Source organism: Caretta caretta, chromosome 6 (assembly GCF_965140235.1).
Source record: "Caretta caretta isolate rCarCar2 chromosome 6, rCarCar1.hap1, whole genome shotgun sequence".
Classification (NCBI taxonomy): domain Eukaryota; kingdom Metazoa; phylum Chordata; order Testudines; family Cheloniidae; genus Caretta; species Caretta caretta.
Genome location: NC_134211.1, coordinates 18,321,618 through 18,343,569, shown reverse-complemented (window position 1 = coordinate 18,343,569; position 21,952 = coordinate 18,321,618). Strand labels below are relative to the sequence as shown.

The following is a 21,952-nucleotide window of genomic DNA, read 5'->3' as shown; positions in this document are numbered from 1 at the left end:
ACACAAACGGAAATTGTTACATCAAGACAATAAAGTCAGAAATTAAATTTGCAGTATTTCATAATGGCAAAGAAATCTAACAATCTAAATTGTATGTTTATATTAAAAATTAAAACTTTTTTCAGAAAGATTCTGAACTATTTCTTTTAAGTATCAGAGGGGTAGCCATGTTAGTCTGGATCAGTAAAAGCGGCAAAGAGTCCTGTGGCACCTTATAGACTAACAGACGTATTGGAGTGCGCTCGAAGACTTTTTGCAGATGCTCCAGGTGTTCTGCCCATGAATCAGAAAAGATGGCCACACCATCAAGGTAGGCAACTGCAGATTCTCCCAGTCCTGCTAGGAGACTGCCTACAAGTTTTTGGAAAGTGGCGGGTGCATTTCGCAGCCCGAAAGGGAGCACATTAAATTCAAAGAGCCCTACATGGGTGATGAAGGCTGACCTTTCCTCGGTGGATTCATCCAGCAGTACTTGCATCCCTTTGCTGGAGGGAGGTTTATCCCTGTTTTGTTGTAACTAAGGCTAGAGGGGGTTCCTCTCTGTTTTGTGCATCTTTTGTTACCCTGTAATCTTCCAACCTGATTTTACAGAGGGGATTTTTACCTTTTCTCTTTTTTTTAAATTAAATTCTTCTTTTAAGAACTTATTGATTTTTTTTAAGTGTCCAAAGATCCAGGGATTTGGGTCTGTGGTCACTTTGTAACCAATTGGTTAGGATATTATTCTCAAGCCTCCCCAGGAAAGGGGATGTAAGGGTTTGGGGGGATATTTTGGGGGAACAAAATGGTCCTTTCCAAGTGGTCCTTTCTCTGATTCTTTCTCTAAATCACTTGGTGGTGGCAGCACACTGTTCAAGGACAAGGTGGAATTTGTGCCTTGGGAAAGTTTTTAACCTAAACTGGTAAAAATAAGCTTAGGGGGTCTTGAATGCGCATCCCCACAGCTGTACCCCAGCGTTCAGAGTGGGGAAGGAACACTGACATGCATCTGATGAAGTGGGTATTCACCCACGGTGAGGACACGACTCTTCTTCAGTCGCCGGCGGCAATTCAGCAGCCGCACCATCACTCTGCCTCCGTGTTCAGCGGCAAGGTTTTTTGTTTTGTTTTGTTTGCCGCTTGGGGAGGCAAAAATGCTGGAGCTGGCCCTGGAATCTAGGGTCCCGAGGGCTGGGTTCTTCCAGCCCCAGAATCAGACGAACACACACACTAACAGAGCATGTCTGAGAGGACCGGGTTAATTAGCACTCCCAAACTGACCCTTTATATGTCCCTAGACTCAGTAGGCTGGGTCGAGCAGCACCTCCAAGCTGTCACCCTCATAGGCCCCTGGACTCAGCAGGCTGGGTCTAACAGCAGCTCCAGGCTGTCACCCTCATGCCTCACCTTATGCTCCAATAAGTCTGTTAGTCTATAAGGTGCCACAGGACTCTTTGCTGCTTTTACAGATCCAGACTAACACGGCTACCCCTCTGATACTTGAACTATTTCTGTTCTTCCTTCTGTGAATCAAGGAGGATGGCTGTGTCCCCTACTCACAAGAAGCTTATTTATACTCCTAGGAATAAATTACAATAAATAAATTATTTAAAACCAAAGTTATTAGAAAAAAGTATGATATTGTTATGGTTTTCTTAAAGTATATAAATGCTGAGAAACGTCGGAAAGAATGATGATGAAGTATCATATTATAAAGATCTATACAATGTACTCTGAGTGACTTCATTTGTGTAGGCTTTGAACGCCACATGTGAAGGATAAAAGGGTGCAATTGTTCTAGTTTTTCTGAAGGGGAAGCTCAATTTTCAGAAGTTTGGTAGATGCTACTGTAGATGCTCTTTGAGCACTAGAAGGAAATATATTTTCTGGTTAGTGACCTACTGGATGATAAGTCAAATGCTGATACAGAGTTAACAAAATAAACCTGAATTAATTAACAGGTCACAACAGTGTCATGGATTAATCTAATCATAACCTGAATCCTAGCCCCAATACAACCCAAATAATGATCTGAACAATCTACCCCTTGTGGGAATGGGAAGATAGACATGGGTGCATGTATAATTATCATTCAAACACTTGTACTATTACTGCAATTGCGTACAGAACTCTTCTTAATAATATGAAGTTTGAGGTGTTTTATTTCTATTTACAGCAGAGAATGGGCTACGATTTGCAGTCAAGTGACAATACAATAGGTAGAACATACTGTTAGTTTTTCTCTATATTATTTAATTGTGTGTATGCATTTATGTAATGAGGGTATGTGTGTTTCAGAATATAATATACAGATATTGACTTGGTGAAGGTGAATATGAAGTTTTATTGACCCAGGAGACCAACAAAAAATAATGTTTTGCGTTTTCATACCTTTCAGGTCCTTGTGCAGCAGGGACCCTAGATTTATACAGTACAGTGCCCAGGTTGTGTAGGAAGGTGGGGTGTCTCAGACCAGTGAAGGGTCTATGAAGAGGTGGCAATGGGATTTCGGAGCAAGAGGGGGCCTATTACTGTAATTTTCACCAAAGATTCAGGAGGGGAAGTATGCAAGATAGTCACTGCCTAAATAGTGGCAATAGAGAGGTGGGCAAACATTCAGCCACTCCCAAAGACATCAAGGCAAGAGGATGACATAGGGTCATTGGGACAACTCCTAGTAACTGGGGTTAGTATGCCTCCTTTGAGAAGGGAGAGTTGGGTGGAAAAACAGATAATATTAAATTTGGCAATATTAGGATCTGAAGATCCCAATATCTTCCCAAACACTAACCCAAATCTGAACATTAGCTTATTTATTCTTTCCTATTACATCTAAATTCTAAATATCCTAGCTGTAGCCAAGACACCAACAAGCAATGTGAAACAAAGGTACTAGCTTCTTTCAGCTGCACATGTAACTTCACTGAGTACAACAAATATTCCCTCCCCATTTCAATAAAATTACTAATGTTGTCAGAAGAGCTAACAATCATTGTATTCCAGAAAGATACTCAAGTTCAAGTTTTATAGGAACATTTCTTAAAAGTAACTGAGGACAAAGTATTGTATTAATCATCACTTACTCTTATATAGCTCAACTCTATTTCCACAAAGCCCTCTTTTCATTAAAACTAACCTCAAAGAGATCAGGATGTCTGTGCAGGATATCTAGCCCCTAATTTTTTGGTATATTAATTTCCCCCCTTCATAAAAACCCCATAATATTAATGGTATATCAGATATTTCCATCAAACCAGAGAACTCATTTATCATTACAATTCTCTCCTACTAGCCTGTAAACTTAATACTGGAGAGTCTGCTCTTCTTGCAATGGATGCCAGTGTAAATCAAAAACTGTGAATCATTCTTTTGTTTCAAGCATTACTTTTGCTGCTTACATAATTTTCTTTGTAAGAAATACAATAAAGATAAATTACTCACTTTATAAGGGTAATCAATTTTAATTGCTTCTTCAGTCATAGTCCAATTTGCATCAGCTAAAAATCTATCAAGTTTCAACATGGAAAATGCGTTGGCCTCCATTTCTTTTATACGCTGAACAGCACTGTACATTGCCATACGCTTTGGAAGAGTAATATTACATAGACCTATGGAAAGGAAGAAAATGAATACATTTAGGTTGTCTATATATTTGTAAGATGTGAAAGAGAATGCCTGACTGAGGCTATGGGGTGACTGCCTGGCTGAAAGGCCATTTCTGTAAAGTTGCTGGGAGCAGGGTAAAAGTCTTAATCTAAGAAGCTATATGCTCAGACCATTGCCAGAAGCCAGAGATTTCACTTTGTAACAGCAGCTGCATGTTGCTCTCACCACCTCCTCTACTCTTCAGACCCATTTGTTTCCAGTGGCAACTGAATGGGAATATTAGGCTGTTCTTTTCCATAGGGCCTTTTACATGAATGTTTATTGTGCTATTCTGAGCAATTCATTTCCTCTTTTTAAGGTCTCTTTCTCATTAGTTAACTGAGGACTCTTTCAGATAGTGTTTGGTACTGTATTGTAATACTGTGAGTGTTAGAGATTTTTATAGAATCATAGAATCATAGAATATCAGGGTTGGAAGGGACCTCAGTAGGTCATTTAGTCCAACCCTCTACTCAAAAGCAGGACCCATCCTCAATTAAATAAAGAACTTCATCTTTTCTACAGTTATGTTTTTCACTCGCTGTCTTTTATTCCACAACCACCTTCCTAAGAGGACGTCTACACTTGAAACTTGCTGTGGGTTTTGTTTAAGTGCCTTCACAACAACTGTTGTGTGAGCAGTACATACACAGCACATTGTGATCCCTCAAGTAAGGAATTTTTGCCTCGTATCACTGTGGCCACTTAGCACAACAATGTTTTGAAATAAAAGTTTAGTATTCCTGGCAGACATCCAATGGTGCATTGCTTCACCACTGTGCTGTGGGAACTCTGGGAGTTTTTTCACCACATATTGTGGGATACCTACCAGAAGGAAATAGGATTAGGGTATTTGGAGTCAAACTAAAAATTTCCCATGATTCCTCTCCTTTCATCCCAACATCCACATGGCCTTGGTGAGCCAGCGACATTTTCAAAGCACTGTCAAGCAGCAGGGAGGAAACATTGGTACATACTACTATCCTTAAGGAGATGATATAAACAGGATGCCGCAAGCATATGTAAAATCGTGCAATGGCTTCAGAATCAGAGTGCTAAGGGTACCTGAGGAGGAGGAGACTGAAATCAAGAAGATAAGTCTCTTAGATCTTTCACAGGCACAACTTCACTTATAAGACCAACACTTTTAGGCTCAGATACATAGTACTTACTAGTGGGACAGGATAGTGCTGCAGGCCTATGATGGCCAGCAGCAGCGATAGCACTTTCAGGATGTCAAAAGCCACATTCCTGGAAATCTGGGTAAAGCTTGCCCTAGAGCTCCAGTGGTGGAAGAGTTGCATGCAAGCTCTCTTCACTGTGAAGAAGCATGTGACCATTGCCATCTGGAAGCTTACCACACTGGATTGCTAGCAGTCAGTAGCTAACCAGTCTGGTGTTGGTAGATCAATTGTCAAGACTGTTGTCATGGAGATGTATGCTGCTTCCAAGAAGATGCTGTCCCCTGGGTAATAAAGCAGGGCAATGCACAGGAGGTTATTAATGGTTATGTACAGTTGGAGTCACTGATGGGATCCAAATACCTATTCCTTGCCTACCCTGACCCCCCAGGTTCCTGAGGTCATCAGAAGAATGAGATATTTCTCCCTGGTGCTGCAGGTCCTGGTTAATCACCATGTTCACAAACATTAATGTGGGGTGGTCTGGAAAGGAGCTTTAGAAACTCTGTACTGTTTTCTGTAATGAGAAATTGAACTTCTGCTCTCATGGTATCTATGTACAATAATAGTGTTACAATTCATTCCGGTCATTCTGAGAGACCAAGGTTATCCCTAAATTCCTGGATTATGAAGCCTTTTACTGGATTCCTGGATGGCAGAATGGAATTCTATAACTATAACCTGAGTATTTGCAGAAGGATAATAGAATGTACATTGGAAGACTGAAAGGTAAATGGAGGAGCCTAATGTCAAGGCTGGATATAGATTAAAAGTATTTGCCTTTGATTATAGGTTCTTCCTGTGTTTTGCACAACTTTTGTAAAAGGAAGAGAGAGAGAGAGACTTACTGATGGAAACAAGGAGGAGATTGGCAGACTTGCAGAAGGTTTTGAACAGCCAGAGGGAAGGCGTCTATGAAATGATGCAACTGCTCAGGGGCACAGAGTCAGGAATCCCTTGTGCTCCAGTTCTGAAGCTACAGGCCACTTGTGAACAATATCTATGCTTTTGTACAAGGTTTTAATCAAGATTATGGCACAAGTATTGCTATGTATGTGCAGTCATGCAAAGATCTTATTAAGTTTCCTGTGGGACATTTTAATGAATTGTTTAATGAATTTGTTCACTAAAGGTGAACTTTATAATGAATTGTATGAGATGCAGAAACAACTGCAAAGACATTTTCAATTTACTTTTAATAACACAATATACCAATTCAAATGTACTCCATAGTCACAGTCAATAATTTGCAAATTTCAAACCCAGTCAAAACCTAAAAAAGTTATATAAAAGTGCAGTGGGCAGATCATTTTGTGGTTTCAAGGTCATCTTGTATAAGCAAGGTGCTCAAAACTATTCTCTGCAGCTTGGAGGGTGGGATGGGGCAGAAGAGTCTATTCCTTTCAGGTGAGAGAAATAAGAAGGTTTCCTATTGTCCACTGTTTTCTTTGTTGTCCTGAAGCATGGAATGTCTAGAAAAAATGGTTACTAACCTTTTGTAACTATTGTTCTTCAAGATGTGTTACACAAGTCCATTCCACTCTATGTGTATTTGCACTCTGAGCACAGTCGTCGGAAATTTTTCCCAGTGGTACCCATTGGGGTAGCTTGAGCACCCTCTGATGCTATGCACTCATAGCACTGGTACAAAGCACCCAGCTGACCCTGCACCCCCTCAGTTCCTTCTTACCACCTATGACGGTTCCTGGAACTTCTATCATCCTTTCTTTGGCAAGCTCTCTCAGTGGTCTTCTCTTTTGCATATTTGTATGTTAGTTAGTTGCGAGTAGTTTTAGTGAAAGTTTGTAACTTACTGAGTTATTGGCGTTTTTATCCATTACCCCGTGCTGAGGCATGCGTTGGTGCCTCTGAGCAATCCGCAGTCAAGCTGCCTGAAGTGCCTGCAAGAAGCACATGTAGGGGGACCGCTGCCAGATCCACAGAGACTTTAAACCTTGCAGGAAGAAAGACCGGGAGACAGGCTGAAGTTTTTGTCTAGAAAATAACCTATTTCTGGGTGTTGTTGCAGTGAGTGGTGTGTCCCAGAATGTGGAGGTATCAGAGGTAAAGGGGAATCATATGCTGTGGTACAGTCCTTGATCAATGAACCACCATGTTCTCCAGGAGGGTTGTTTACCTCTCCATCATTCCCAGCAACTCTGCCTATGAGGCTGTAACCATTTCCCTGTCCTTTTCTCTCTTCTCTTTATCATGTTTCAGGAACCCTTCCCTCTACTCTTTCACCTTTTTATCCTTCTCTTGGGATGCGCATATAATTTCTTTCAATAAGTTATCTCTTGAGCTCCTTTTACTCCTATGTAAATTGGACAGGCATTTAAATCAATGTTAGCACCCCTGTGTGTGTGATTGCCACAATGTGTCAGCTGCTGGGGGACATGGGGGGTGAGAGAGAACAAGTTATTGTCAAAATTGTAGTCACCATGTCAACATTGATAAAACGTTGCTTTTTGTTCGATTTGGGAATTCCACTCCCATAGGTTCTTTCCAGTCTTCAGTGACCTTCGAGATGGTAAGACATTTTAACAGACTTTGCCATTTGGGTAGGATCCCTGGACCTGTGTTGTAAGGCTGGGTGACATAAGAATGGTCATATTGGGTCAGACCAAAAGTCCATCTAGCCCAGTATCTTGTCTTCCGACAGTGGTCAATGCCAGGTTCCCCAGAGGTAATGAACAGAACAGGTAATCATCAAGTGATCCATTCCATGTCTCTCATTCCCAGCTTCTCACAAACAGAGGCTAGGGACACTATCCCTGCCCATCCAGGCTAATAGCTATTGATGGACCTATCATCCAGGGTGTGTATACTTGTTCTGGCAACTTAGGGAAGGTTAATAAAGACCAGGTGGTCCATGCGCATTAGGGGAATGTGGCTTATTTAAACACAGTGCAGAAGACACAGGCTAGTTATTGCATATTTACTTCTACAGGTTGCTGGTGGGATGGAAGTTGGTTGGTGAGAAGCCAACAGAGGAAGGCTAGTAATTGCATGTGCCCTTCTGCAGGCTGTCCTTACTTTGGATCAGGGTAGATAAAAATCAATGATTTTTAAAAAAAAAAATCAAAAAAATCTGATTTTTTAATTTAAATCGGATTTGTTTGACAAAATGCTTTTTGAGGAAAAAACTTATCTAAAGATAGTTTTAATTAAGATACATTATAGCTCAAAGGTATCTCATCATGGAATAGGGATTATAAATTCTAAGTCTATAGTATGAGACAATATATTCATGTAATGTTTAAGAAAAGTTTTGTAAATGAGTTCCAATAGTTCATGAATTAGGGACCCAATCTTATGCGGTTCCAGGGGCTTCTGTATAGATTATTTAGGTTAATCTTTCTGTCTACCCAATGGGACTCAGTGCTTAGTCTAGAAGATACCGTCAGAGATGCTTAGTTTTGCAGTTCTCAAACTGTGGATTTGTGTCTCCAGAGATAACATGCTTCTTACCAGCAAAAATGTTTTAAAATAAATAAATAATATAGAGAGGTGAGAAATAACAGATCTCAACCCCATTGTCACTCTGCAAATTTGTGTACACAGAGTCAATCCCTTATCTCTCTCTAAAAGTGCAAAGTTTCAAAAAGTTTGTTGAATAGAAGATTGTTGGGGGTGGAATAGATCTGGACAAGGAGAAGAAATCTGGAGATAAATGTGAGAAGGAAGGGACAGGCAGTAGAAACAAAAGTGAAACTGAATGAGCAGCATATTCCAGAAGTCTTGAGGCCTTTCTGAGTGTAGACTTCATTGATTTTAGATCTACCATACCATTCTCTCACGGGAAGGGAAAACCTATAATGGCAGCAGGCCGTAAAAGAGTTTGGGAATATTTTAATGAAGTTCCTCTACCTGTGGGTAAGACAGGCATGCATGCAAAATGCAAACAGTGCAACAAAGAAATGCAAGGCCTGGTTTCCCAAATGAAACAACATCATGAGAAGTGTTCCTTCTCAGGAGGAAGCTGCATTGAAGATGATGAAGATGAAAAGAACATGTCTGAACATGCAGGATCTTCAGGTTGGTAAACTTTTTTATTTCATACTTCTTTCTTAAGGACTGCTTGTCTTCCGTCTGGACTATTCTTGCACGCTTATGTTTGAGCAAAAAATATAGTTGTTACTCTATGGTACTATCATTTTAGATGCCGTTGTGATAAAAAATAAATAGCTGAAATAGGCAGATCTTCCTTTTACAATTTCACCTTTAAAGCAGACTGAGTGTCAGTGAATGCAATGAGTAATACTAAATGAGCAGTATGGTAATAATAATTAAATAACTGCATTGACTTATTTTGTTTAGGAGAACCCATCCTCAACATACAGGATTCTGAAGACTATCCACCTTCAAGATCACCATAATTTTTTATAGTTTCAGAGTTATCTGCCAAAGATAGTGTTTCAGTCACATCAGGTATGTCACATAGCCACAGTATATCACCTATAGCAAAAAGAAAAAAAAATCTCCATTATCCAGAAACAAGCATAGATAAATTTGTGATAAAAACCAGCAGATTACAAAAAGAGGTAACTGATGAAAAAATTGCCCTGTTTGTTTATGCAACAAACTCTCCTTTCCGAATGATTGAGAACCCACACTTCACATTAACATGGTTCAGTCATTAAGACCAGGATTCAGTCCACCCAACAGAGCAGATGTCACAGACAAATTGCTGCATAACGTGTATGTAAGAGAAATTGAGGAGTGTGCAAAAGGTCTAGAGAGTAAAATTCTTAACCTGAGTCTTGATGGGTGGAGCAATGTCCACAATGATCCTGTTGTATGTGCTTCTGTGACAGCAGAAGAAGGGATTGTCTTCCTTACAGAAAAAATTGATACATCAGGAAATGCACACACAGCAGAGTACTTACAAGAAATAGCAATAAACGTTATAACAAACTGTGAAAAAAATTCAAACATCTAGTATGCAGCTTGGTCACAGACAATGCTGCGAATGTATCCAAGATGAGAAGAAATTATTTAGAAGAGAGTGAAGAGAGTCCCAAGCTAATAACATATGGTTGCAGTGCTCATTTGATGCACCTCCTAGCCAAAGACTTCAGTGTTCCAGAAATAAAGGCTAATGTTCAAATTGCCAAATACTTCCGTAACAACCACTTTGCAGCAGCTGCTCTGAAAAAAGTGGGAGGAATCAAGCTAACTCTCCCACAAGTCGTGCGATGGAACTCAGTAGTGGACTATTTTGAGCACTATATCAAGAATTGGCCTAATCTGATGACAGTTTGTGAACAAAATCGTGAAAAAAAATAGATGGCACTGTCACAGCCAAAGTTCTCAACATTGGGCTTAAGAGAAATGTTGAACACATGCTGAGTACCCGAAAGCCTATTTCTGAAGCCTTGAACAAAATGCAGGGAAATAGCTGTTTTATTGCTGACACCGTTGAAATTTGGAAGGAACTGAGTGAGATATTAAAAAGAGAAATATGCAATGACAGAGTTAAATTACAAGCATGAAAAAAACGAACGAGACAAGCACTATCTCCAGCTCATTTTCTTGCAAATATTCTCAACACTCTGTACCAGGGTCAAACCTTAACTGCTGAAGAAGAGGAGTTGGCTATGACATGGACATCCAGCAATCATCCCTCCAAAATGCCAACTACAATAAACTACAGAGCTAAGGGTGAATCATTCAAGAAATATATGTTTGCTGCTGTTGTTTTAATGAAAGTCACACCAGTGAACTGGTGGAAGTCACTTAAGCACTTGGATTCAGGGTATGTCTACACTACGGAATAAGGTCGAATTTATAGAAGTCGGTTTTTTAGAAATCGGTTTTATATATTCGAGTGTGTGTGTCCTCACAGAAAATGCTCTAAGTGCATTAAGTGCATTAACTCGGCGGAGTGCTTCCACAGTACCGAGGCTAGAGTCGACTTCCGGAGCGTTGCACTGTGGATAGCTATCCCACAGTTCCCGCAGTCTCCGCTGCCCATTGGAATCGAGATCCCAATGCCTGATGGGGCTAAAACATTGTCGCGGGTGGTTCTGAGTACATATCGTCAGGCCCCCCTTCCCTCCCTCCCTCCGTGAAAGCAAGGGCAGACAATCGAGTCTTCCTGACTAGTGATTTAAATCATGACTTAAATCAATTTGATTTAAATCAAATCCACCCTGCTTTGGATGTATTATCCTGTGGCATGTCCCTAAAAGACAGAAAGGATTCCATTCAAAAAGGCAATGGGCAAATCAGGAAAACATGCCATGCTTCTGTTTGCCAGGATGGTGCCTCGAAAGGTGGTGCAGGAATGGAAGGGTCAAGAGAACCACAAGCTATACGGTTTCATAGAGTTTAACGCCAGACGGGACCATCAGATCACGCAAGCCTGCTGCAACACAGACTCAGGGTCTGAACCATGCTCACAGAGCTGCAGACTTAACTGAAAACAGCTTAAGAAGTGCTCCTGTCTTCAGCCCCCCGACACCCAGCTCCCAATGGGATCCAAACCCCAAATAAATCCATTTTCCTCTGTATAAAGCTTATACAGGGTAAACTCATAAACTGTCCACCCTCTATAACACTGATAGAGAGATATGTATAGCTGTTTGCTCCCCCAGGTACTAATTACTTACTCTGGGTTAATTAATAAACAAAAGTGATTTTAAGTAAAAAAAAAAAAAAGTAGGATTTAAGTGGTTTCAAGTAATAATAGACAGAACAAAGTAAGCTACCGAGCAAAATAAAGCAAAAACACACAACACTAACTTAATACACTAAGGATCTAGTTACAAATACTAACTTCTCACCCTAGATGTTATCTCAGGTACAATCCTCTTCAGATCAACATTGTAGTTTATGGCCTGTGTCCAGCAATCACTCACACCCCCGTAGTTACAGTCCTTTGTTCCACTTTCTTTCAGGCATCTCATTGGGGTAGAGAGGCCATTTCTTGAGCCACCTGAAGACCAAATGGAGAGGCTTCTAGGGCCTTTTATATTCTCTCTTTTGTGGGTGGAAACCCCTTTGTTCTTCTGTGCAAAATCACAGCAACAAGATGGAGTTTGTAGCCACCTGGGCAAGTCACACATCCATGAATGATTCAGCTTTCTGCAGACTGACACCATTGTTTATGTGTTAGTTTGAACATTTCCAGGAAAGTTCAGATGTTGATTGGCGTCTCCCAAAGTCCATTGTTAGTTAAGTACTCCCAATTACCTGAATCGGCCCTTCACAATATGTTGGCCACATCTCCCTTATGTTTCCCCTACAGCAAACACTTCAAATACAGGCACAGAGCCAACGCTCATAACTTCAGATATAAAAATGATACATGCCTACAAATAGGATGAATATATTCAGTAGATCATAAACTTTGCAAAGATATGTTACATGGCATATCTAGCACAAAGCATATTCCAGTTATGTCATATTTACACTCATAAGCATATTTCCATAAATATATATAATGCAACATCACAATGGGCTTGACTGAGGTGGAAGTCCATTACTAGTTTAGTCAGGAATTTCGGATGTGGACATAAGTATACCTTGTCCTTGTAAAAGACTGTGTAACTCTGCCACCCTTCTTGTGGGAGTAACAACTACCAAAATGCTACTTTCATAGAGAAATGCAGGAAAGAAAAGATGGGTCTACCCTTTGAACTGGTGACTATCAACCTTGACAGCACCAGATTTAAGTTCCAGGGAGGAATGGGATCCACAACATAGATATATAAGCTACTGACCCTTAGGAATCTGACTGACGGGGCAAGCACTGGCAAAACCCTTTTCTGCTTTGACCATAAGGAGAATCATTACCATTTCAACAGGTAAGTGTATTGAGTAGCTTTCTGCTATTCAGGAGAATGTTTTGCACCATTCCTGAACATTTGGCCTCCTGAGGTTTTAACCAGGGAACATCAAGGCCATAAGATGGAAAGCAGATGTGGTGGGACGTAGCAGGCAACCACGGTCCTGTGGGAGATCAGGTCAAGATCTGGAGGTAGTGTCAAAGGAGACCTGGCCGAAAGGCTCAGCAGATGGTGGTGAGGCCAAGCCAGTGCCATGAGTATCATGCTTGCATTATCCTGCTTGAGCAATGCCATTAGGAGTGTAATGGAAGGATAGATATACAGCAGTTTGTTTTTCCAAGACAGTAGGAGTCCAAAGATCCCTTACTGTGACCTGCTCTAGAACAAAAAAAAGATGTCACTTCTTGTAGAGACAAGTAGTAAACAGGTCTATGTGAGGGACCCCCGCATCCAGGGTTGAAAAATTAATCTCACACTATCTAGACTCAGATACCATTCATGATCTCTGCCAAACAATCTGTTCAGGAGGTCCACCAAGCTATTCTGAACACCAGGATGATAGGAGGCTTTAAAATGAATTGTATTGGTGATACAAACCTCCCAAAGACATATCGCCTCTTGATAGACTCTGTCTGATCTGTCCTCTCTTTGCCTGTTCATATAGAACATTGCCTCAGTGTTGCTCACGAGGACCTGTAAAGGGCTTGTCTACACTACCGCTAATGTCGATGTAACTTACGTCACTCAGAGGTGTGAAAAAGACACCCTGCTGAGTGACGCAAGTTATATTAACCTAAGGGAGATGCTCTCTCGCCAACATAGCTTCTATCTCTTGTTGAGATAGCGTAATTATGCTGACGGGAGAGTGCTCTCCTGTCAGCAAAGCACATCTTCACCAGACACACTATAGCGACTCAGTGTCTCTAACTTGCTGTGAGGGTGAAAAGCCCAATAGGAAATGAACAGATGAATAGCCTGCAACTCCCACACATATATATGGAGAATCATATAATGATAAGACCACAAACCTTGAGTTTGTAGGTTTGTTAACTGAGCTCCCCAAGCTAGAAAAGCAGCATTCATAAACAGAGTCAATGTGGGAAAGAGAGGGGCAAAGGGAACTCCAATATCCAGGAGATTGGTACTCGAAGCAGCACCCTGAAGTGCTCTTTAATTCACCACCAAGACAACGAAGGAACCCGGCAAAGGATGGTTATAAAAATGTTCATAGCCTTGAGAAGGAACATGATGCCTTCTCTTGGTTCTTTTAGCTTTTGGAGCCAGAGAAGATAGTGTTTACCACAAGTAGTTTGTATACTCTAGTGTGGCATCACTGATAAGTATAGCCACTCCAAAAGGCACTGCCAAACCCAGAATGTCCATGAGTCTGTAAGAACTCTCCTGGACCTCTTCAACAGGAATATCAAGAAAGGTAGTTACGTTCTTTAAAAGACCTTGGTAAGCCAAGCAGTCATCTTGCACAAGCGAGAAATCCCAAGCAGCTACAATTTCATCAGGCAATGAGGATGATGAGTGCAAAGGAAGTTGAGGTTGAGCCTCCTGCAGTGTAGTAGATGGAGGTTCCAAAGCTTTACAGGCCTTTAGAGTTTTGCTTGGTACTGACGATAACCTCTTGGACCCCCTCATGTGAGCTAGTAAATCATCTGCTAGGACATCTGAAAGGCTGAGGAACCAAGGAGGATCTGAAAGTGGGAGGCATGACCCATGGGTTCCAGTAGTGCCATGGGTAAAGCATAGAACCCCAGCCACAACTTCTCCAAGGGTAGCTGTCTCTGAAAATCTGTTGGGTACCAGTAACAAAACTCCCTTCATGAAGGAGAAAGTAGTCATCTATCTCAGGACAAGAGTCTACCTCAGACTCCAAAGAAGACTTGGAGTTGCACAATGACAGTGGTGCTGTGTCAGGTGGTGCCGAGGTCTGAGGTCATCACTCTGGAAATACCAGTACTGGACTGCACTGGTCAAGGAAACACTGAACACTTGACACTTTAGCTCCCTACAATACTGAAGGCTGATTATAAACCTAAACTAAGTGTGTAACCAGGGCCTGAGGAGCCACCAGTACCAGCCAAACTGCCTCCTGTACCATCAGGAGTCTGCACTGAGAGGCAAAGTTGGTCTCATGCTGCTGCATAGGCTCCCGGTATTGTTGGTACAGAGGTATTTTCCTGGTGCTGATGATGTTACACAGAAATAGTTGGTACTGTAATGGAGTTTGATCTCAATACCCCAGGCATTGATGCCAGAGTTAATGACCCTTGATTCAAAAATATCAGTTCTGGGGAAGATCTCTTTCCCAAGAATGCCCTACCCTGTCCTCCTGAGTGCTTACTGATGAACAGTACTGGAGACCTCAAATATATAGTGGAGATTAGTCTCATGTCCTTGAATGATTCTGACCGCTTGTGCTTCTTTCTGGCACTGGGAAAGGGGATCAGAGCCAACATTATGAAGTAATGTCCACAACAGCACTCTTCACCAATTCCAAAGTATTCAGTGCGCACCCCGAGTGGGAAGGTTCAGCAGGCAGCTGCACGGTGGCTTCCATGAGGATATGGTGCAGTCTCACCTCTTTGTCCTCTTTTGTCCAGGGCCTGAAACCCTTGCAAGTCTGGCAGTGGTCTCGAATGTGATCTTCACTGAGGCAATTTAGGCAGGTGGAATCATGGTTACTCAATGGCATAGCTTTCTTTCAGCAGGCACAAAGCTTAAACCCAGGAGACTGAGGCATACCCCAGTACAGGGCATCAGCACTCTATAGATAAGAGGAAATCAAAACTGCAAAAAGAAATAACAAAGAAAACCTATATTAAACTGCTAACTAACCACTGACTAGTTTACAGAAAAAGAAAAAATATTCCCAATAAGGGGAGAAACTTGCAGAAGCAAGACAAAGCACTCCAACTACCAATTAGAGGCAGTAAGAAGGAACTGAGAAGGATCTGGGGTGGCTCTGTCCTCTATTCGATCATGAAGCAGCACAAGGCAGCGGAGGGAACATGCACTGCCCCAATGGTACTGCTAAGGGAAAAACTTCCAACTGTGGTGCACTGGGTGAACATATAGCCAAAGTAGAACATGCAATCACTGGAAGAATTTGCTGTGCCTTTGTCAGCCTCTGTCAGATTGAAAAGCCCTTCTCCATCAGATATCTTTTCCTGTGTAACTATCTATACCCAGTGATAAAGTCACCTCTCAACCAATTCTCTAATAAGGTCAATGAGTTGAGCCCTTTAAGCCTCACATTGTAAGGCTTGTTTGCCATCGCCTTGATCTTTTTTGTGGCCCTCCTTTGAACATTCTTCCCTATTTCCATATCCTTCTTGAAGTGGATACCAGAAGTGGACATAGTTTTCTAGTAGTGGTCTTACCAATGTTCTGTACAGAGAAAAGATCACTTCACTTGGCTCCAGGTGTCTTCTACCTGATACTCCCTTTATATAATCAAGGATTGCATTAGCTTTTTACCACAACTTTACACTGAGAGCTCATGTTCAGGTAATTATCTACAATGATCTCTAAATCCTTCTCTTAGTCACCTCATTCCTAGACAAAGTGTCCCATCCTCTAGGTACAATATGCATTCTTGGTTCCCAGATGTATTAAAATGTATTTTGTTCGGTTGTGACCATTTAACAAGGTGATTCAGATAATTCTTTAACAGTAACCTGTTCTCATTATTTACAATCTCACCAATCTTTGTTACATCTACATAAATTTACCAGCAAAGATTTTATATCATCTAGATTGCTCACAAAAATATTAAATAGCATTCAACCAAGAACCAATCTCTAGGCAACCTCATTTGAAGCAAACCTGCTCATTGATATCATTTTGAGATCTGTCACTAAACTAGTTTTTAATCCATCTGTGACAAAGTTCCTCCTCTGTCTTGCTTGGTCCTGCACTTATAGGCGGATTTGCTTGCCTCAGAGATTCACGGCAGCCCTCAGTTTGGCCACTTTTGCTAGTGGCTCAAACCTGCCATCCATTCAGCTAACCTCATCACTGGCCAGCATGGGGGAAAACAGAGAACAATCCCCACAGTCTCTGTGTCCCACCTAGTGGGTCGGGGACAGGCCAGATCCCTTTCCAATTTAGACCTTCCCTTCTTGTGTTTCTCTCACACACCAGATCAACTCCTCCTGTGTCTGATCAGGAGTTGGGCGGGAACCCGGGCCCACCCTCTACACCGGTTCCAGCCCAGGGCCCTGCGCATAGCAGCTGTCTACAATGATCCCTGTGACAGCTACAACTCCCTGGGCTACTTCCCCATGGCCTTCCCCCAGCTCCTTCTTTATATTCACTGCAGGATCTTCCTCCTGAAGCCTGATCACGCTTGAACTCTTCACTCCTCCAGCAGCACGCCTTCTCATTCACTGCTCCTGGCGCGCCCCCACTAACTGATGGGAGGTCCCTTTTAAACCAGGTGTCCTGATTAGCCTGCCTGCCATAATTGATTCTAGAAAGTTCTTAATTGGCTCCAGGTGTCTTGATTAGCTCTAGGGCAGCCCCTGCTCTGGTCACACAGGGAACAGAAAACTGTTCATCCAGTGGCCAATATATTTGCCTTCTACCACAGTCCTGTATCCCACTGGTCTGGGTCTGTCACACATCTAATGTGTGCTGTTAATTCCATATAGTTCAAGTTTTTTTAACTAAAATGTCACATGGTATTAAGTCAAATGCCTTGGAGAAATCCAAGCATACTTTATACATTAGTTGCCTTTATACATTAGACCTGTAATCCTGTCAGAAAAAGATCACAGTTTTGTTTGACGAGACCCACCTATATTTTTAGTCTCTATTTCTTTGCTGATACTATTCTGAATTAACCATTCCATTATTTTACCTGGGACTGAACATCAGGCTAACTGGTCTATAGTTTGCTGGGTCATCCCTATTACCATTCTTAAATACTGGAACTACACTGGCAGTTCTCCAATCCTTTAGAATTTATGCAGTTTCCCATGATTTGTTAAAAAGGAAAGGTTACTCACCTTGTGCAGAACTGGAGCTCTTTGAGATGTGTCCCCCTTTGGGTGCTCCACCTGAGGTATGCCTGCACCTTCTATCAGAGGTTTTTGGCAGCAGTGCTCATTTGGTTTGCTTATGCACCTAGCTATCCTCGTGCCCCGTACCAAGGTTATATAGGGCTGCGACGGAGGAACCGCCCTCAGTTCCTTCTCTACCACACAGTCCTATGGTGATAAAACTCCAAAGCAGAGGAAAAGGAATGTAATACCCATATGGACACATATCCGAAAGAACTCCAGTTACTGGACTCTCCTGCTTTCTTGAGTAGTGTTTCTATGGGTTCTCAACTTGAGGTGACTCCTGGCAATACCCTCTGGAGGAGGTGTGAGCTTTGGAACCCGGTCTAGAACTGTTTGCAGAACTGAATGTACCATTTGCTCTAGAGGCATGCAATAAGGCATAGTGTCTTGAGAAAGTGTGAGCTGAAGCCCATGTAGTAGTTTTTTGGATTTCTGTGATAGGACCATCTAACATCTTTCAGTAAGGTGATAAATGTGGACTGCAATCTGGTAGAATGGGCTGTGACCTTAAGAGGGCATGGCACATTAGCAGCAGCGTAACAGGAGAAGACGCAGCCAGAAACCAACTTAGAAAGTCCCTGGGTGGACAATGGAACCCCTTTAACTCTGTCTGCAATAGACACAAATAGCCTTGGAGAAATTAAAAAAGGTTTAGTCCTGTCCAAATAATATATTAGCAATCTACTAATGTGTAAAGTCTATAGGACAGCACCCTCCCTAGTCTGATGAGGTTTACCAACAGAAAACCAGCAGATGAATAGCCTGATTGATATGAAAGTCCAAGATTAATTTGAGTAAGAACTGTGAGTGTGGTTGGAGGCATCTCTTGTTCTTGAAGATGACAGCGTAAAGGGGATCAGCCAGCAAAGCCCCTCATTCACCAATCTTTAAGCAGAAGTAATTGCCACTATAAAGGTGGTTTTCATGGCCAGGTTTAAATAGGTACAGTTAACTGGTTGAAGGGAGGTTTCCATCAGAAAATTAAGAACTAAGGTCAAGTCTGGAACTGGGGTGGGCTCTGACATTCAGAAAGAGTCTGGATAAAACTTTGATGAAACTGGAAGTTGCAAGGTATGCAAATACCAAGAAACTTTACACAAGAGAATTAAATGTTGTGATGGCTTCTAGGTGAACTTTAATGGAGCTCAAAGACAGACTTCCTTGTTTTAGAGAGAAAAGATATTTTAGAATCTCCAAGATACGAGATTCAACAGGAGATAGGTGGTGGTGAGTGCACCAGTGGTAAAATCTTTTCCATTTCTGAAGGTAAGTTTTCCTGGTGGATTCCTTTCTACAGTTCAACATGACTTCTTGAACCTCTCTGGCACAGAAAAGTTCTAATCCCAAGAGCCATCTATGTACCAAGCCCTGAGTCATAGAATGTTCAGGTGGGGGTGACAAACATTCTCCAAATCCTGAGTGAGAAGACTGGGCCTCAGCAGGAGATTGATGGCTGGCTGGCTGGCTGGCTGGCAGAAGAGGCAAAGTAGGTGAGGAAACCACATCTCTCCGTGCCAGATTGGTACAATCAAGATTACTATGGCTTTGTCCTGTCTGATATTATTTAGAACCATGAGAATTAGCGGCATTAGAGGGAAGTAGTCCAGGAGACTTCTTGACCAAGATAGGAGAAAGGCATCCGCAACCTTCCTTCAAACAGAAATTCACACATTTCCAATTGACAATGGTGGCAAAAATGGTGGAAAACCCTGATAAGAAATATCTGTTTGAGTATGTATATGTCGAGTTCCCACTCGTGATCTTGAGTGAAATGTCTGCTGAAGTTGTCAGCTATGGTGCATCAGAGGCTGGGCAAATAATCTACTGTGACTAGGACTAAGGGGACTATGCACCAGTTCCATAATCTAATTGCTTCTGAGAAAAGGGAACCAGATCTGACTCCACCATGTTGATTTATGTAAAACATTCTGACCCTGTTGTCTGTCATTACGCAGTCCCTATCACGGGGAGTAAGTGATAGCAAGTGTATCTCACAGCACTGAGCTCCAGAATGCTGATATGTAAGGCAGATCACTGGGCAGAACATTTGCCCTGCATAGTTTGGTCTAAGTGATCTCCCCATGCTAGGAGAGATACACCTGAAACTGTGGTGACAATGGGAGAGGGATGGTGGAAGGAAAGTCCAGAAAACACCTTGTCCAGATTCTTCCATCAGTTGAAGGATATTAACACACAGCTAGGAATAGAGAGTAATTTGTTCAGACTGTTTCTGTTGAGGGTATAAACTGTCCTGAGCAAGGCCTGCAAACAGAGTAGATGTAAGCAACTGTATGCCATGACAAAGGTACATGCTGCCATGTGCCCACAGAGTGGCAAGACACAATCTGGCAATGACCATGGGCTCATTTGGACTCATGTGATTAAGTGTGTCAAAGTGAGAAATCTGTCCTCTGGTAGGTAGGCTCTGGATGTCATGGCATCAGAGTACCCTCTATAAACTCTATCCACTATAGAGGTAAAAGGGAGGATTTTGCAGTATTGAGCTGAAGGCTGAGAGTGTAAAAGAAAGATATAGCCTTCTTTACCACTGACTGAACTTCTATGTAGGGATACCCTTTGAGAAGCCAATCATTGAGATGGGGAAGACAATTACTTCCCCTTGGTGAATCTGTGCAGCGACTACCACCATAATTTTTGCAAACACGCTGGGGGTGGTATACTCTAAAAGAGAGGACTCAATACTGATTGCTGTCCTAAAATATGACAAAGCAAGGGAGCCTCTTGTGAGAGGGATGTATCATGACATGAAAGTATGCACCTTGAAGATGAGGGTCATGAAATAGTCTCCCAGATCCAGGGATTGAATAATACTTGTGAGAGCTACCATCTTAAATTTTGGTTCTTTGACAAAGGTATTCAGTACCATGAGAACTAGAATTGGCCTTCCCCCCCCACCCTTCTTTTTGGGAAACAAAGAACTTATAGTAAAATCTGCTTCCTCTGTACTTGGTGGGAAGTGGTTCCATGGCTCTCAAGTGGAGGAGGGGAAGAACTCTTGCCTCAGGAGAGGCTCAAAAGATGGGGCCCTCAAAAAGCATGGGGAAGGAGGGTGAGAGGGAGAAATGGAGTGAAAAGGTGACGGAGTAGCCCAAGGTCATATCCTCCAAGACCCATCTGTTGGTGATAATCTGCTCCCATATGCTGTGGAAATGAGAGAAGAACCCAGAAAGGTATGAGGATGGAGGAGGGCAGGGTGGTACAACATTAGATCCAGATTGTAGGCGTGTGGTCTGGACTGAGGCATCAAAACAAATGGTTTGCAGATGATGGCTGCTGTGTTGATCAAGGTGCAATGGTTGAGAACTTTCCCCTCTGTATTCTGGGTTTCTTTTTAGGTGACTCAATACCGCATGGTAGGCAGGAAACTGGGATGGGTGGGATCTCTGAGCTGTCTGAGACTAAATCTCCTATTTGCAGGTATATATATGCTCAAGGAGTACTGGTTGAACCTAGAGTCCTTCAGCAAATGCAAGGAATCATTGGTGGATTCATTGTATAATTTAAGACCATCAAGAATAGGTCTTCTGCAGTGTTCTAGACTTCACATGGAAATCCTGAGGACTGTAGCCATGAGGCTCTATGCATGACTACAGCTGTGGAGATGGAAGGGTCTGCTGTGTCAGTGGCATTGAGAGAAGCTTGCAAAGTTGTCCTTGCAACAAGCTGTTCCTCTATGATAAAGGCATGAAATTGTTTCTTCTGCCCTTGTGAGAGGTGTGCAATAAAGGAATTAAATTTTGAACAGTTAATGTGATTATATTTTGCCAGAATTGCCTGTTAACTAGCAATTCCAAATGCAGGGTGGCAGATGAGTAACTTATGATCAAAGAGATCCAGGGCCGTCCTTAGGCATACGCAGCACATGCAGCTGTGTAGGGCACCCGAAAATTTGGGACACCATTCCCCTCACTGGCTGTGGCTTGAATCCTCTCTTCTCTGCCATCCTCCCCTCCCCCGGGCGCTGGACCAGTGGGCTTCTCCCCAATCCCAACCCCAACCCCACCCACTCCCTCCCTCGCTCCTCAGCTAGGTGGCTGAGGGCTCCAGCTTCCCGCTCTGCCACCCCAGCACCAAGGAGCCCAGAGCGACACGGCTGGTCACTGGGGGCATGGCGGACTGGCCTGCCGCCACCCAGAGCAGAGTCCCTCCCTGGACCCTGCCGGGCTGCATCGCTTAGTCTCAGGCAGGGGCCGGGCCAGGACAGGAGGAGCGAAACTTCCATGTGAGTCAGCTGAGGGGGGTGAGGGGAGGCAGG

General features: G+C 42.5%; 1 protein-coding gene across 1 annotated transcript in view; it reads right to left on the bottom strand.

Moving 5' to 3' along the window:
- LOC125637986 (solute carrier family 9 member C1-like) overlaps positions 1 to 21,952 on the bottom strand; it is a 295,718-nt gene that overhangs the window by 164,103 nt on the left and 109,663 nt on the right. Inside the window, exon 11 of the mRNA XM_048853105.1 lies at positions 3,421 to 3,587. Coding sequence (XP_048709062.1) covers positions 3,421 to 3,587 — 167 coding nt within the window. The remainder of the gene's footprint in view (positions 1 to 3,420; positions 3,588 to 21,952) is intronic.